The sequence below is a fragment of the Oncorhynchus gorbuscha genome, linkage group LG09, assembly GCF_021184085.1.
Source record: "Oncorhynchus gorbuscha isolate QuinsamMale2020 ecotype Even-year linkage group LG09, OgorEven_v1.0, whole genome shotgun sequence".
Classification (NCBI taxonomy): Eukaryota; Metazoa; Chordata; class Actinopteri; order Salmoniformes; family Salmonidae; genus Oncorhynchus; species Oncorhynchus gorbuscha.
The window spans coordinates 19,871,035-19,887,586 of record NC_060181.1 but is presented as its reverse complement, the minus strand read 5'-3'; the positions used below and the strand labels follow the sequence as shown (position 1 = coordinate 19,887,586).

At 42.6% G+C, this 16,552-nt stretch overlaps 1 protein-coding gene across 1 annotated transcript in view; it reads right to left on the bottom strand.

Moving 5' to 3' along the window:
• LOC124043251 (cyclin-dependent kinase 6-like) overlaps positions 1 to 11,887 on the bottom strand; it is a 73,997-nt gene extending 62,110 nt beyond the window's left edge. The window contains exons 1-3 of the mRNA XM_046361628.1: positions 11,451 to 11,887; positions 10,325 to 10,662; positions 1,487 to 1,622 (exon numbers count right to left, since the gene is read on the bottom strand). Coding sequence (XP_046217584.1) covers positions 1,487 to 1,622; positions 10,325 to 10,548 — 360 coding nt within the window. The 5' untranslated portion in view covers positions 10,549 to 10,662; positions 11,451 to 11,887. The remainder of the gene's footprint in view (positions 1 to 1,486; positions 1,623 to 10,324; positions 10,663 to 11,450) is intronic.
• Positions 11,888 to 16,552: the final 4,665 nt, after the last annotated feature.

Below are 16,552 nucleotides of genomic sequence, written 5' to 3'. Positions count from 1 at the left end.
GTGCATCCTGTTTCCAATGATCAGCCATGAGATGTTTCTACAACTTGATTGGAGTCCACCTGTGGTCAATTCAATTGATTTGGACATGATTTGTAAAGGCACACACCTGTCTATATAAGGTCCCACAGTTGACAGTGCATGTCATAACAAACACCAAGTTATGAGGTTGAAGGAATTGTCCGTAGAGCTCCGAGACAGGACTGTGTTGAGGCACAGATCTGGGGAAGGGCGGCAAAAACATTCTGCAACATTGAAGGTCCCCAGGGACACAGTGGCCTACGTTATTCTTAAATGGAAGAAGTTTGGAACCACCAAGACTCTTCCTAGAGCTGGCCGCCCGGCCAAATTGAGCAATCGAGGGGAAAAGGCCTTGGTCAGGGAGGTGACCAAGAACCCGATGGTCACTCTGACGGAGCTGCAGAGTTCCTCTGTGGAGATGGGAGAACCTTCCAGAAGAACAACCATCTCTGCAGCACTCCACCAATCAGGTCTTTATGGTAGAGTGGCCAGACAGAGGCTACTCCTCCGTAAAAGGCACATGACAGCTCGCTTGGAGTTTTCCAAAAGACTGTGAGAAAAAAAAATCTCTGATCTGTTGAAACCAAGATTGAACTCTTTGGCGTGAATGCTAAGTGTCACATCTGGAGGAACCTGTCACCATCCCTACGGTGATGCATGGTGGTGGCAGCATAATGCTGTGGGGATGTTTTTCAGTGATAGGGACTGGGAGACTAGTTTGGATTGAAGGAAAGATGAATGGAGCAAAGTACAGAGAGATCCTTGATGAAAGCCTGCTCCAGAGAGCTCAGGACCTCAGACTGGGGTGAAGGTTCACCTTCAAACAGGACAACGACCCTAAGCACACAGCCACGACAATGCAGGAGTGGCTCCGGGACAAGTCTCTTAACGCCCTTGAGTGGCCCAGCCAGAGCCCGGACTTGAACCAGATCAAACATCTCTGGAGAGACTTGAAAATAGCTATGCACCGACACTCCCCATCCAACCTGACAGAGCTTGAGAGGGTCTGTAGAGAGTAATGGGAGAAACTCCCCAAATACAGGTGTGCCAAGCTTATAGCGTCATACCCAAGTAGACTGCCAAATTACTGCCAAAGGGGCTTCAACAAAGTACTGTGTAAACGGTCTGAATACTTGTAAATGTGATATTTTCAGTGTTTTTTTATTATAAATTTGCAAAAAACAGTTTTTGCTTTGTCATTGTGGGGTATTGTGTGTAAATTGATGAGGGAAAAAAACATTTTAATCAATTTCAGAATAAGCCCGTAACGTAACAAAATGTGGAACAAGTCAATGGGTATGAATACTTTCCAAATGCACTCTATTCATAGACCTAATGAGGACAATTTACAATTCAACTGAGAATTTGCCCCTAGACACTAAAATCTTTCTTCCATTAGGGAAAGGTATTAAGTAAGGGTAATCTGATCCAAGATCTGTATCAATCCCAGCAGTAATGTCAGACTCACCTTGATAGTTTCAGGTGGCACCCCAGGATCAGGGGCTTTCTCTAGGTATGTGGTCAGGTCCTGGTCAACATGCTCAAAGACCAGGGTCAGCTTGGTCTCGCGGTCGGTCCGAGACACAGTACACACATCGAACAGTCTGCAGAGAGAGAGGCAGAGGAGGAGAGTGAATACTGCTGCTTAGCATTGTTATGTGAGTCTGATATGATGATAACACTTATATAAAAGTCTAATCTATAAAATGCTTATAAAGGGTTTATAAAAGGTTTGTTTTTATATTTCATTAAGGCTCCCGAGTGGCGCGGTGGTCTAAGGCACTACATCACAGTGCAAGAGGTGTCACAACAGACACTGGTTCGATCCCAGGCTGTAGGCTGTATCACAACCCATAGGGCGGCGCACAATTGGCCCAGTGTTGTCTGGATTAGGGTTTGGCCAGTGTAAACCGACAATGTAAAAGACTGTCAAAGAATTTGTTCTTAACTGACTTGCCTAGTTAAATAAAGGTTAAATAAAAGAAAAAATAAGTCAGTAGAGGTTATAAGTGCCATAAATCATCTGTCTTTAATTTTAGAGGAATAACAATGTAAATTCAGCAAAAAATGAAACGTCCTCTCACTGTCAACTGTATTTATCTTCAGCATGAACATAACAAGATTCAACAACTGAGACATAAACTGAACAATTTCCACAGACAGTTCTTGCAGTGAGATGTTACCACACTCTTCCACCAAGGCACCTGCAAGTTCCCGGACATTTCTGGGGGAATGGCCCTAGCCCTCACCCGCCGATCCAACAGGTCCCAAACGTGCTCAATTGGATTGAAATCCGGGCTCTTCGCTGGCCATGGCAGAACACTGACATTCCTGTCTTTCAGGAAATAACGCACAGAATGAGCAGTATGGCTGTGGCATTGTCATGCTGGAGGGTCATGTCAGGATGAGCCTGCAGGAAGGGTACCACATGAAAGCACATGAAAGCGCGAACCACTGCTTTTAACCAGGGCAAGGTGACCGGAAACATGACCGAATACAAACAGTGTAGCTATTCCCTCCGCAAGGCAATCAAACAAGCTAAGCGTCAGTATAGAGACAAATTAGAGTCGCAATTCCACGGCTCAGACACAAGAGGTATGTGGCAGGGTCTACAGTCAATCGCGGATTACAAAAAGAAAACCAGCCCCGTCGCGGACCAGGATGTCTTGCTCCCAGACAGACTAAACAACTTCTTTGCTTGCTTTGAGGACAATACAGTGCCACTGACACGGCCCTCTATCAAAACCTGCGGGCTCTCCTTCACTGCAGCCGATGTGAGTAAAACATTTAAACGTGTTAAACCTCGCAAGGCTGCATCCCCAGCCGCGTCCTCAGAGCATGCGCAGACCAGCTGGCTGGTGTGTTTACGGACATATTCAATCAATCCTTATCCCAGTCTGCTGTTCCCACATGCTTCAAGAGGGCCACCATTGTTCCTGTTCCCAAGAAAGCTAAGGTAACTGAGCTAAATGACTACCACCCCGTAGCACTCACTTCTGTCATCATGAAGTGCTTTGAGAGACTAGTCATGGACCATATCACCTCCACCCTACCTGACACCCTAGACCCACTCCAATTTGCTTAAGCTCCAATAGGTCCACAGCCGACGCAATCGCAGGCTTGATTACCAACAACGACGAGAGGAGGGAACACCCCCTATGTATCACTAGCCACTTTAAACATTGCCACTTTTATGTTTACATACCCTACATTACTCATCTCATATGTATATACAGGACTCTATACCATCTACTGCATCTTGCCTATGCCGTTCTGTACCATCCCTCATTCATATATTTTAATGTACATATTCTTCATCCCTGTACACTTGTGTGTATAAAGTAGTTGTGGAATTGTTAGGTTTGATTACTCGTTGGTTATCACTGCATTGTCGGAACTAGAAGCACAAGAATTTCGCTACACTCACATTAACATCTGCTAACCATGTGTATGTAACAAATAAAATTTGATTTGATTTGATGAGAGAGGAGGATGTCTTCCCTGTAACACACAGCATTGAGATTGCCTGCAATGACAACAAGCTCAGTCCGATGATGCTGTGACACACCGCCCCAGACCATGACAGATCCTCCACCTCCAAATCGATCCCGCTCCAGAGTACAGGCCTCGGTGTAACGCTCATTCCCTTTGACGATGAACACGAATCTGCCCATCACCCCTGGTGAGACAAAACTGTGACTTGTCAGTGAAGAGCACTTTTTGCCAGCCCTGTCTGGTCCAGCGACGGTGGGCTTGTGCCGATAGGCGACGTTGTTGCCGGTGATGACTGGTGAGGACCTGCCTTACAGCAGGCTACAAGCCCTCAGTCCAGCCTCTCTCAGCCTATTGCGAACAGTCTGAGCACTGATAGAGGGGTTGTGCGTTCCTGGTGTAACTCGGGCAGTTGTTGTTGCCATTCTGTACCTGTCCCTCAGGTGTGATGTTCGGATGTACCGATCCTGTGCAGGTGATGTTACACGTGGTCTGCCACTGCGAGGACGATCAGCTGTCTCCCTGTAGCTGTCTCCCTGTAGTGCTGTCTTAGGCGTCTCACAGTACGGACATTGCAATTTATTGCCCTGGCCACATCTGCAGTCCTCATGCCTCCTTGCTGCATGCCTAAGGTACGTTCACACAGATGAGCAGGGACCCTGGGCATCTTTCTTTTGGTGTTTTTCAGAGTCAGTAGAAAGGCCTCGTTAGTGTCCTGAGTTTTCATAACTGTGACCTTAATTGCCTACCGTCTGTAAGCTGTTAGTGTCTTAACGACCGTTCCACGGGTGCATGTTCATTAATTGTTTGTGCATGGGAAACAGTGTTTAAACCCTTTACAATGAAGATCTGTGAAATTATTTGGATTTGGATTAATTATCTTTGAAAGACAGGGTCCTGAAAAAGGGACGGTTTTTTTCACCATCTATGACAAACCATATTTTTCCAGTACAAACTGCCTTCTGAAATATGGAGAAAGCACACTTGATAGGATCTCTAGTATCATTCCAAACCTGAGAGAGATCTAATCTATTTAAACCATCAAGATTCAGTTAGGGAAGAAATTCCTTTATAGTGTCAGGTAACTGTCCAGGCTAGTTTTACTAACAGTTTGAAAGAATGTGAGAAATGCTTTAACCTACTGGGGCGTTGTTGGCTAAACGAAAGGAACCAATCTGAAAGGACTCCTTACTCCTGAATGATCAACATTTTGGCAACATGATCTCCTAGCCATTATTCCAGTGAAATTACACTGCTTTTAGAGTATGTGTAGAATGGTACAGTACAGTAACCACAACAAGATCACTTGAGAGTTGAACTCCTTGTCAAAGAATTGAATTGGAATTCTCGTTCTTAAAAACATGCAACTGCAACCTACCAGGGTTCGAATCCAGGTCTCCTGCATGCCACAAGACCCCTTGGCCCGCTGAGCTAAAGCCTTAGCCAATACATCTGGGAGCAAATGCAACTCTTCAGGTCTAAGAAAATGTGATTCATCAAGCAAATGTAGTTACGATCTAACTCCTTCAGACATGTTTTGATTTCTGAACACAAAACTAAACCTATCCTTCAGCCTATATTCTGACAAGGCCAATAATAATGTTGTAGTTACATTATATGACTATTACGAGGGAAACCCTTGGCAACTCCTGAGCATCCAACACAATACATCAACTTGTGGTTGTATTTTTAAAGGGAAACAAAATGAGCCCCAACATCCAGATTATTCTTGCAGTTGTGTCAGGGGCTAACTTTGGTGAAAAACCTAGAGAAGACGGCCCAGTGTCTTCCTCAAAGAGCCAAGGACCACAACAAACATTCCTCCAGGAGCACCACGGCAACGTGTGATGCGCCATGGCAACTGAAGCAGGGACTGCCCATGACTAACCACCAGATGCTGTTGGTTCATGCAGTAATTCTTATATTTAATTTAAAATATTTAATATTTACAGTGAAATCCATATTTCAATTTCCTCAAATATTTAGAAAGTCAACAGCACTGCAGTAATAACAGTAAAATTGCAGTTCATGTCTGTGTAATCTCTGTGAATTGTTTTGAAGTAAAGCATGGGAAAGCCGCCCCACCAACTCTTAAGGAAAGTTGTCCTTTCCTTTCGATGCACCTCGCCACGCCGCCCTTGTACTGTTATCAAAGGTTTGTAAGGAGTTATTCTTTCAAAGTATTATAACCATACGCCCATGATGTCACGGAACGCCTCCCGGTTGGAAACGCAAGGTTAAACGCTCCTCGGAACCGTGATTGTTCTGCTACAATGCAGCCTCTCGCCAGACATTGAACATATGGGATGACTAACGGGTGTCATTCTAAAACATCCAGGGGCTGGCAGGCCTGTAGTTACACAGTAGGTCCAGAATGCATCCTGCTCAGTGTCGGCTCGCTCCCATGCTGTTTAGCTTTACAGATATAGACCAGACCAGACCCCCTTTGGTGTGGATTCAAACTTGGTCTTATGTATACACTCTGAGAGAAAAAGTGCTATCTAGTCCCTAAAAGGGTTCTTCAGCTGTTCCCATAGGATAACCCTTTGAAGAGCCATTTTTGGTTCCATGTATTACTTTTGGTTCCAATGATTTTATTCTAAAAGTGTAGGGAACCACAACTTTACAGAATAGACAGATTAGATGCATACCATAAAGTATAGGGAGTAAGGGCACATTTTGTGTCATCATTTCATGAAACTCAATCTGGGGAACCTTCGATACGTGGAATCTCAATTGAGAATCTATTCATTTATTCAGTTTAAGAGAATAATGATGCACTTTGAGGCTGTGGTGGGACCAGCAGGGCAGAGAATAACATTTGTATTATTACAACGTTTCCATTAAGCTTTTAATCCAAAAGCACTCAAAAGCTTAATGGCAAGGTTAGACCTTGAGCAAGGCCGGTAAAATGACGTGGTCCGAATGACGTGGACCGGACTGACATCCAAACTGACCCATGGGAGTCTACAGCTGCAAGCATAACAACCTTTTTATGTTGTCTTGTGGCCTGGATGACTAAAAACAACACTGTTTATATCCCCAACTCTTGTAGGATACTGGAATGGGGCAAAATCAGCTGAATACAGTATCTCTTCTTTCTTCTTATTCATTCCTCATTGACTTGTCTGGTAACTTTCACTATAACCAGCAATGGGAATGACTTTACCCATGACTAATCTAGTGAACAGATATCACCCAAGAATGTTTGTCACAGGTACTGCACACAAAACATCCATCAAGTTGTATTACTACAGTTAGATCCATAATACCCATAAATCCTAGAGGTCAAAAAGGGAAATGGTTCTAATTGTTATTCCACCATTCATTTTCCCAATAGGGGATTTTAGAAACACTTAGGTCTGTTTGGTGTAGGTTTACCCTGACGTGACATTTTGATAACCTTGTAAATCTCTCTAGGACAAGCTGACTTGTATCAATGTATTCGCCTGTATTTACCCCCCAAAAATGAAATGCTAATTACCTGATATGATGATCTGGGCAAGACTGCCGAATCGAGGCGAAGGTAAGAATCTCTGGATGAACTATCTAATGGTATGTACATTTAGTAATAAATATATTATCAACATTTATCTCAATTGACAATTCTGTGAACTGTCTTGTGCAAGTTTTAAATTGACACAACACCTGCTAGCAAAGGTTTCAGCTGGAGATGACGTGCAGGAGCTTGCAGGGATTTGTAGTCTTGCATGATGTCTACTTTGATGCTAATTAGCATTTTTCAAAACTGAGCATAAATAGAGCTGAATATATTATTGATTATCAGCTTGTCCAATAGATATTGACATGGTTATCAAACCATCACACCAGGGTAAGCCTACATGAAACACAGCCCGTGTTTTCAGAGTTTCTAAAATGCCCTATATGAAAAATAAATGGTGGAAAAACAACTGGAACCATTTCCCTGTTTGAACGCTAAGTATTATGACACCTCCACTGTGAGGCCCGATAGTAACACCAGTATCAAAAAGGGTTTATAGTTACAAAACCACAACTTTTCCCGAATGTCAATAAGACAACTCCATAAGACTCTGCACGGTCTACAGTCAATCACGGACTACAAGATGAAATCCAGCCCAGTCACGGACCAGGATGTCTTGCTCCCAGGCAGACTAAATAACTTTTTTGCCCGCTTTGAGGACAATACAGTGCCACTGACACGGCCTGCAACGGAAACATGCGGTCTCTCCTTCACTGCAGCCGAGGTGAGTAAGACATTTAAACATGTTAACCCTCGCAAGGCTGCAGGCCCAGACGGCATCCCCAGCCGCGCCCTCAGAGCATGCGCAAACCAGCTGGCCGGTGTGTTTACGGACATATTCAATCAATCCCTATACCAGTCTGCTGTTCCCACATGCTTCAAGAGGGCCACCATTGTTCCTGTTCCCAAGAAAGCTAAGGTAACTGAGCTAAACGACTACCGCCCCGTAGCACTCACTTCCGTCATCATGAAGTGCTTTGAGAGACTAGTCAAGGACCATATCACCTCCACCCTACCTGACACCCTAGACCCACTCCAATTTGCTTACCGCCCAAATAGGTCCACAGACGATGCAATCTCAACCACACTGCACACTGCCCTAACCCACCTGGACAAGAGGAATACCTATGTGAGAATGCTGTTCATCGACTACAGCTCGGCATTCAACACCATAGTACCCTCCAAGCTCGTCATCAAGCTCGAGACCCTGGGTCTCGACCCCGCCCTGTGCAACTGGGTACTGGACTTCCTGACGGGCCGCCCCCAGGTGGTGAGGGTAGGCAACAACATCTCCTCCCCGCTGATCCTCAACACGGGGGCCCCACAAGGGTGCGTTCTGAGCCCTCTCCTGTACTCCCTGTTCACCCACGACTGCGTGGCCACGCACGCCTCCAACTCAATCATCAAGTTTGCGGACGACACAACAGTGGTAGGCTTGATTACCAACAACGACGAGACGGCCTACAGGGAGGAGGTGAGGGCCCTCGGAGTGTGGTGTCAGGAAAATAACCTCACACTCAACGTCAACAAAACTAAGGCGATGATTGTGGACTTCAGGAAACAGCAGAGGGAACACCCCCCCTATCCACATCGATGGAACAGTAGTGGAGAGGGTAGCTAGTTTTAAGTTCCTCGGCATACACATCACAGACAAACTGAATTGGTCCACTCACACTGACACCGTCGTGAAGAAGGCGCAGCAGCGCCTATTCATCCTCAGGAGGCTGAAGAAATTCGGCTTGTCACCAAAAGCACTCACAAACTTCTACAGATGCACAATCGAGAGCATCCTGGCGGGCTGTATCACCGCCTGGTACGGCAACTGCTCCGCCCTCAACCGTAAGGCTCTCCAGAGGGTAGTGAGGACTGCACAACACATCACCGGGGGCAAACTACCTGCCCTCCAGGACACCTACACCACCCGTTGTTACAGGAAGGCCATAAAGATCATCAAGGACATCAACCACCCGAACCACTGCCTGTTCACCCCGCTATCATCCAGAAGGCGAGGTCAGTACAGGTGCATCAAAGCTGGGACCGAGAGACTGAAAAACAGCTTCTATCTCAAGGCCATCAGACTGTTAAACAGCCACCACTAACATTGAGTGGCTGCTGCCAACACACTGTCATTGACACTGACCCAACTCCAGCCATTTTAATAATGGGAATTGATGGGAAATGATGTAAATATATCACTAGCCACTTTAAACAATGCTACCTTATATAATGTTACTTATCCTACATTATTCATCTCATATGCATATGTATATACTGTACTCTACATCATCGACTGCATCCTTATGTAACACATGTATCACTAGCCACTTTAACTATGCCACTTTGTTTACTTTGTCTACACACTCATCTCATATGTATATACTGTACTCGATACCATCTACTGTATACTGCTCTGTACCATCACTCATTCATATATCCTTATGTACATGTTCCTTATCCCCTTACACTGTGTATAAGACAGTAATTTTGGAATTGTTAGTTAGATTACTTGTTGGTTATCACTGCATTGTCGGAACTAGAAGCACAAGCATTTCGCTACACTCGCATTAACATCTGCTAACCATGTGTATGTGACAAATAAAATTTGATTTGATTTGAGGAGGCAGATACTGTATATCTGACATTATATAGATGTATATCTGACATATGCAAATTATATACACTGAGTGTAGAAAACAATATGACATAGACAGACCAGGTGAAGGCTGTGATCCCTTATTGATGTCACTTCAATCCACTTCAATCTGTGTAGATGAAGGGGAGGAGACAGGTTAAAGAAAGGTTTTTAAGCCTTGCGACATGGATTGTGTGTGTGTGCCATTCAGGTGGGTGAATGGCAAGACAAAAGACTTAAGTGCCTTTGAACGTGGTATGGTAGTACAGTAGGTGCCAGGTGCACCAGTTTGTGTCAAGAACTGCAACGCTGCAGGTTTTCCAAGATCAACAGTTTCCCGTGTGTATCAAGAATGGTCCACCACCCAAAGGACATCCAGCCAACTTGACACAACTGTGGGAAGCATTGGAGTCAGCATGGGCCAGCATCTCTGTGGAACGCTTTTGACGCCTTGTAGAGTCCATGCCAAGAAGAATTTGGGCTATTTTGAAGGCAAAAGGGGTGGGGGCTGCAACTCAATATTAGGCATGTTTTATACACTCAGTGTATATAGACACTATGCAGCCATTTAAAGAGAGAAATACCAGGAGTTATAAGAGCATGAAGAGCTAATGTTACTCATGGTAGAGGAGAGGCCCTTGTTAGATGCACCCCCCTCTCCCAGTTCCATCTCTGCTTACCTGACCACGTTGGGGTGTTCGAATGCCTCCAGTTGCCTCAGTACCGCCACCTCACGGATGGTCGAGAGGGGCATCCCTTCCTCCTCCGTCTGTACCCGAACTCTTTTTAGGGCTACAAAGCGTCCCGCGTTCTTCAAATCTCGTGCCTTGTACACCTTTCCGTAAGCACCTTCGCCAATCTCGGCGACGGGCTCGTATCTTTGTGCTACACTTTCATTGTCCATTTTTGCGGATTTGTTTTCTTGTTGAGAATATTGCGGGGAATCCCGACGAATGTGAAGAGCCAGGGTTTTTACAAAGCCATCCTCACATAACAGAGTTGTTGGCACTTGCAATGCCTAAATTAGAGGAAGACAGAGGTTGCAGAGGTAAACATCTTATATGTATGTCTAATTTTTGGTCAAACGGAGGTTCAGGTAGGCTAGAACATTGTGTCATCATTCCGACTATGAACACTAGAACCCCCAATGCGTTCGACTTGATCCACTCCCACTTCATTACGCGCATGAACCTCATGTCCTTCTAGCAACCTCACACAACATCTGGCATCTCTAAAACAAGGACATTTACATCTGATCACTTTTACATGCGTTCTCTAAGTGCATAAATCAGTCCATAATACAACAATAACGTAATACTTATGTTCATGCGTATAATGAGGTATTTGTAGACGATTGAGTTAGAAACAAAAGCAAAATAACTTGAAAGAACAGAATGTAAAATATAAAGCAGAATTACTATATCATATGCACAAAAATATCCAGGCTACGATATCGTTTTTCAAATGTGACCAGTCTAATAATTATGGTTTATTATAGGCGACAAACTGTTGCGAGCACGTGGTTGTTTACCGAGTTGTATTGTCTAAACTTCCTATAGTCCATTTAAACACATATCTCTCCCTTTCCATGTCATTAATAGTTATGGTGTAATAATGCAATTTTATCGCAGTTTTTTGCACAGCATATTTTTTTTTAAATTGAATGTGTTATTATTATTATTTTTGTAGTCTACATTAATGAAAAATTAAGTGCAGCAATTTAATTGGTAAAATAACACAATAAGGACATGCATGCAAAATACATGTTTCTAACACAAAAAGTAAAATATCAACATTTCAGCCTACCTCGTTTCATGTTATCAGTGAAAGTCGCAACATTGGCCGTGTCCATGAAATGATGAAACATCCCTCCTTTGGATAAATGTTCAAACTAACACACAGCACATCATATATCCCACGCAGGTAGTCGGATGGTGCACGCTTTTCTAACCCCCATCCCTCAGCAGTTAACTACCACCTCTTCAACTGCAGCTCAAGCAAAGCAGTAACTATAATACCGGGGTTGTGTGTGTGGGGGGGGGGGGGCGTATTCCTTACAGAAAAACACAGTTCCTACTGCAACTTTTTTGGGGAGGTCATAGGACAAAAGCTTGATATATTCTCCAAGCCATGCTCTTCTCATTTTTTTTCCTGTTTTAACGCTCTTTTTTTCAAATTTTGTCTGTGAGCTCCGTCTCTTCTTCGCTTTCCCACGCTGGCTGAATGTGCCTTGACCCCCTTCAGAGAAGTTTGACACAGAGCAGGAACATTTCCGCATTCCTCCCGACTACAAAGACTAACCGCCTCCTTTTGCCCTCCTTGGTTCTTTATCATTCATAGTTCTCTCTCGGTTTTGTCTCAGTGTCAAAACCAGCAGCACCACGGGGGGAAAGCTGGGCAGCAAGAAAAGTGTATTTGATGGACCAGTCGATCTATCCGGCCATTGAAAACTATTCGTTGACAATACATCAGCGGGGAAGCAGGGTGACAAGCTCGCCTCTGACCCATAAGGTCAGGTTCAAGGACCAGTGGCTTGGGTTGTGTCAGGGGTGATTCTCCCAAAGCGCTCCTTCGAGGGTGCTCTGTTTCACTGCTTCATCCAAACGTAAGATGCCAACTGCACACGTGAGAGATAGTCCACAGCTTTAAATGGTATGCATTTTGGAAATAATAATGAAATATGTAAATTATCAAATTAAAATGGATAATCCATTAATCCAATACATATTATTATCATTCATGGCGCAGAAATCTAAATATAATTAACATATTTGTATTAATGTCTGCGTATTTCAAAAGTAGGATGGTAAGTGATTTCTCAGAAACTATTTTGAAATGACTGTTAGATCTATCAGTTTTGACAATAAGATTTATAATTATAAATATTTTACATTTAACACTTTCTTTTTGTTTTATACATGTCATTGATATTCTGTTTATCACATGTTCTTTAGAATGAATCCAAAGGCTTTGTAGTCAGTGACAATAGATTTACTTTGTATTTCAGTAGCTAATATGACCCCAACAACTTGCTCAAGCCCCCCTCCCCAACCCCCAAAAAGCCTTGAGCCAGGAAATGTATCTCAAGTGAATCACAAAGTAGCCTATATAGATGAGGCTAACAAAATCCTTTCACAATGGATATGGTTGAGAAGGGAGCATAACATGTCAAGACTTGATGTCAGATTATCCTCGTGAAAGAACCATCACTGGCATTTTATAATGCCTTATTGTCCTAATGTTATTTAAAGGCTTGGCTCAGATACACTTCCAATGAACATTTCCTCAGAAAGATCTCTTGTGTACTGCTATCATTTTCATATAGTGTCTGCAAGAATTTAAGAATTTAGATTGTACTTTGATTTCAACTGAAAAAGTACATCTGGGGTGGGGGCGGCTGTGTGTAGGTGGGTGGGGGGTCGGTGATGGGAGTCTGTAGTATGTATGGAAATATACCCCCCCCCGCCCAACCCAATCCAAGTCCACCCTAGCCAATCATCATTAGCATTACAAAGCACACAATGCAGACAATGTATTCTCAACCAATAACTGTAAATGTGGCATTTTAGCATCATCATTGTCTGCTTTAAATTAGCACTGAGAACCATCGCCCAGATTGAATACATTCGAATGCATACTCTTTATTGGACTGCAAAATAGCCAATTAAATTCCTCCGTTGTGTGGGGTAAATAGGCACAGACACACACTTATGCAAACACATGCACACACGCAAGCACACACACACCCATAACCCTGCTAGGAGCGATTGTAACTTTGAAAACCTGGATAACTGTCGCACAATACTGTCAAAAGTCATAAGTCAAAATACTCTACAAAGATGAAGCGTAAGCACAGGGCATATACGCTTGGACTTCTCCTATCTTTAAATCTATGAATGTTAATTTCATTATTCATTAGCATTCCTCTTTTCTACTTCCATACGTTTGCTGTTCTATTACTATAGATTCAGGCATAACACAGAGGTCAAGGTGTAATAACACAGAGGTAACGCTGTTATAACACAGAGGAAAATGTGTTACAATAAATTATAAATGTACGATAAATGTGTTATAACACAAAAGTAAAAGTGTTATAACATGTAGGTAAAGGTGATATAACAGAGAGATAAATGTGTTATAACACATAGGAAAAGGTGTTATAACACATTGGTAAAGGTGTTATAACAAAGAGGTAAATGTGTTATAACATAGAGATACATGTGTTATAACGTAGAGGTAAAGTTGTTATAACACAGAGATAACTTTGTTATGACACAGAGTTAAAGGTGTTATAACACAGAGATACATGTGTTATAACATAGAGGTAAAGGTGTTATAATGCAGAGGTCAAGGTGTAATAACACAGAGGTAAAGCTGTTATAACACAGATGAAAATGTGTTACAACAGAACTAAATGTGTTATAACACAGAGTTAAAAGTGTTATAACATGGAGGTAAAGGTGATATAACACAAAGATAAATGTGTTATAACTCATAGGAAAAGGTGTTATAACAAAGAGGTAAATGTTTTCTAACACAGGAAAAGGTGATATAACAGAGGAAAATGTGTTATAACACACAGATACATTTGTTATGACACAGAGTTAAAGGTGTTAACACAGAGATACATGTGTTATAACATAGAGGAAAATGTGTTATAACAGAGATGAATGTGTTATAATACAGCGGTCAAGGTGTTAACACAGAGGTAAAGGTGTTATGACACAGATATAAATGTTTTATAACACAAAGGAAAATGTTTTATAACAGAGGTTGGGTTGGCGCCCCCCCCTTGGGTTGTGCCGTACTCAGCCTTGTCTCAGGATGATAAGTTGGTGGTTGAAGATATCCCTCTAGTGGTGTGGGGGCTGTGCTTTGGCAAAGTGGGTGGGATTATATCCTTCCTGTTTGGCCCTGTCCGGGGGTGTCCTCGGATGGGGCCACAGTGTCTCCTAACCCCTCCTGTCTCAGCCTCCAGTTTTTATGCTGCAGTAGTTTATGTGTCGGGGGGCTAGGGTCAGTTTGTTATATCTGGAGTACTTCTCCTGTCCTATTCGGTGTCCTGTGTGAATTTAAGTGTGCTCTCTCTAATTCTCTCTTTCTTTCTCTGTCTCAGAGGACCTGAGCCCTAGGACCATGCCTCCTGACTACCTGACATGATGACACCTTGCTGTCCCCAGTCCACCTGGCCGTGCTGCTGCTCCAGTTTCAACTGTTCTGCCTTATTATTATTGGACCACGCTGGTCATTTATGAACATTTGAACATCTTGGCCATGTTCTGTTATAATCTCCACCCGGCACAGCCAGAAGAGGACTGGCCACCCCACATAGCCTGGTTCCTCTCTAGGTTTCTTCCTAGGTTTTGGCCTTTCTAGGGAGTTTTTCCTAGCCACCGTGCAACTACACCTGCATTGCTTGCTGTTTGTGGTTTTAGGCTGGGTTTCTGTACATCACTTTGAGATATCAGCTGATGTACGAAGGGCTATATAAATAAATTTGATTTGATTTGATTAGGTAAAGGTGTAATAACACAGAGGTAAAGGTGCTATAACTCCTAAATAAAGGTTCTATAACTCAAAGATAAAGGTTCTATAACTCAGATGTAAAGATGTAATAACACAGAGGTAAAGGTGTTATAACACAGAGGTAAAGGTGCTATAACTCCTAAATAAAGGTTCTATAACTCAGATGTAAAGATGTAATAACACAGAGGTAAAGGTGTTATAACACAGAGGTTAATGTTTTATGACGCAGAGATAAATGTGTTATAAGACAGAGTAAAAGGTTTTAGAAGACAGAGATAAATGTGTTATAACATAGAGGAAAATGTGATATAACACAGAGGGAAAGGTGTTATAACAGTGATAAAGGTGTTACAACACAGAGGTACATTTGTTATAATACAGAGATAAATGTGTTATAACACATAGGTAAAGGTGCTATAACTCCTAAATAAAGGGTCTATAACTCAGAGATAAAGGTTATATAACTCATATGTAAAGGTGCTATAACATAGAGGTAAAGGTGCTATAACTCCTAAATAAAGGTTCTCTAACTCAGAGATAAAGGTTCTATAACTCAGAGATACAGGTTCTATAACTCAGATGTAAAGGTGCTATAACACAGAGGTAAATGTGTTATAACACAGAGGTAAAGGTGCTATAACTCCTAAATAAAGGTTCTATAACTCAGAGATACAGGTTCTATAACTCAGATGTAAAGGTGCTATAACACAGAGGTAAATGTGTTATAACACAGGTAAAGGTGCTATAACTCCTAAATAAAGGTTCTATAACTCAGAGATACAGGTTCTATAACTCAGATGTAAAGGTGCTATAACACAGAGGTAAATGTGTTATAACACAGGTAAAGGTGCTATAACTCCTAAATAAAGGTTCTATAACTCAGAGATAAAGGTTCTATAACTCAGAGATAAAGGTTCTATAACTCAGATGTAAAGGTGCTATAACACAGAGGTAAATGTGTTATAACACAGAGGTAAAGGTGTTATAACACAGAGATATAGAACAACAGTAATGGTGGAACATGAACCGATAAACAAAGCCAGTGGTTTATATGCTCCTTGAATTTAGTCCCCCTCAACTTCTCTGTTCTCTCCTCAGGATGAAGAAGAATAAAGCCTGTTTTGCAGCTTTACCACCACGTTAATCATCCCTTGTTGAAACGTTTAAATACACCCACATTACAGTTGAAACACAACACCAGTCGAAGCGAATACCTTTGTACCAGTATACCACAGAATCTGTCATGACAGTTTCCAGCGCAATACGTGGAATGTAGTTTGTTAACCAAACCCACCCTTTTGGGAATTTACAAGTCTCTTGTTTTTCAGACGAGACCACTGTCATTGCCCTGAAAGCCACCATATGACAAAGTTTGGCAAGAG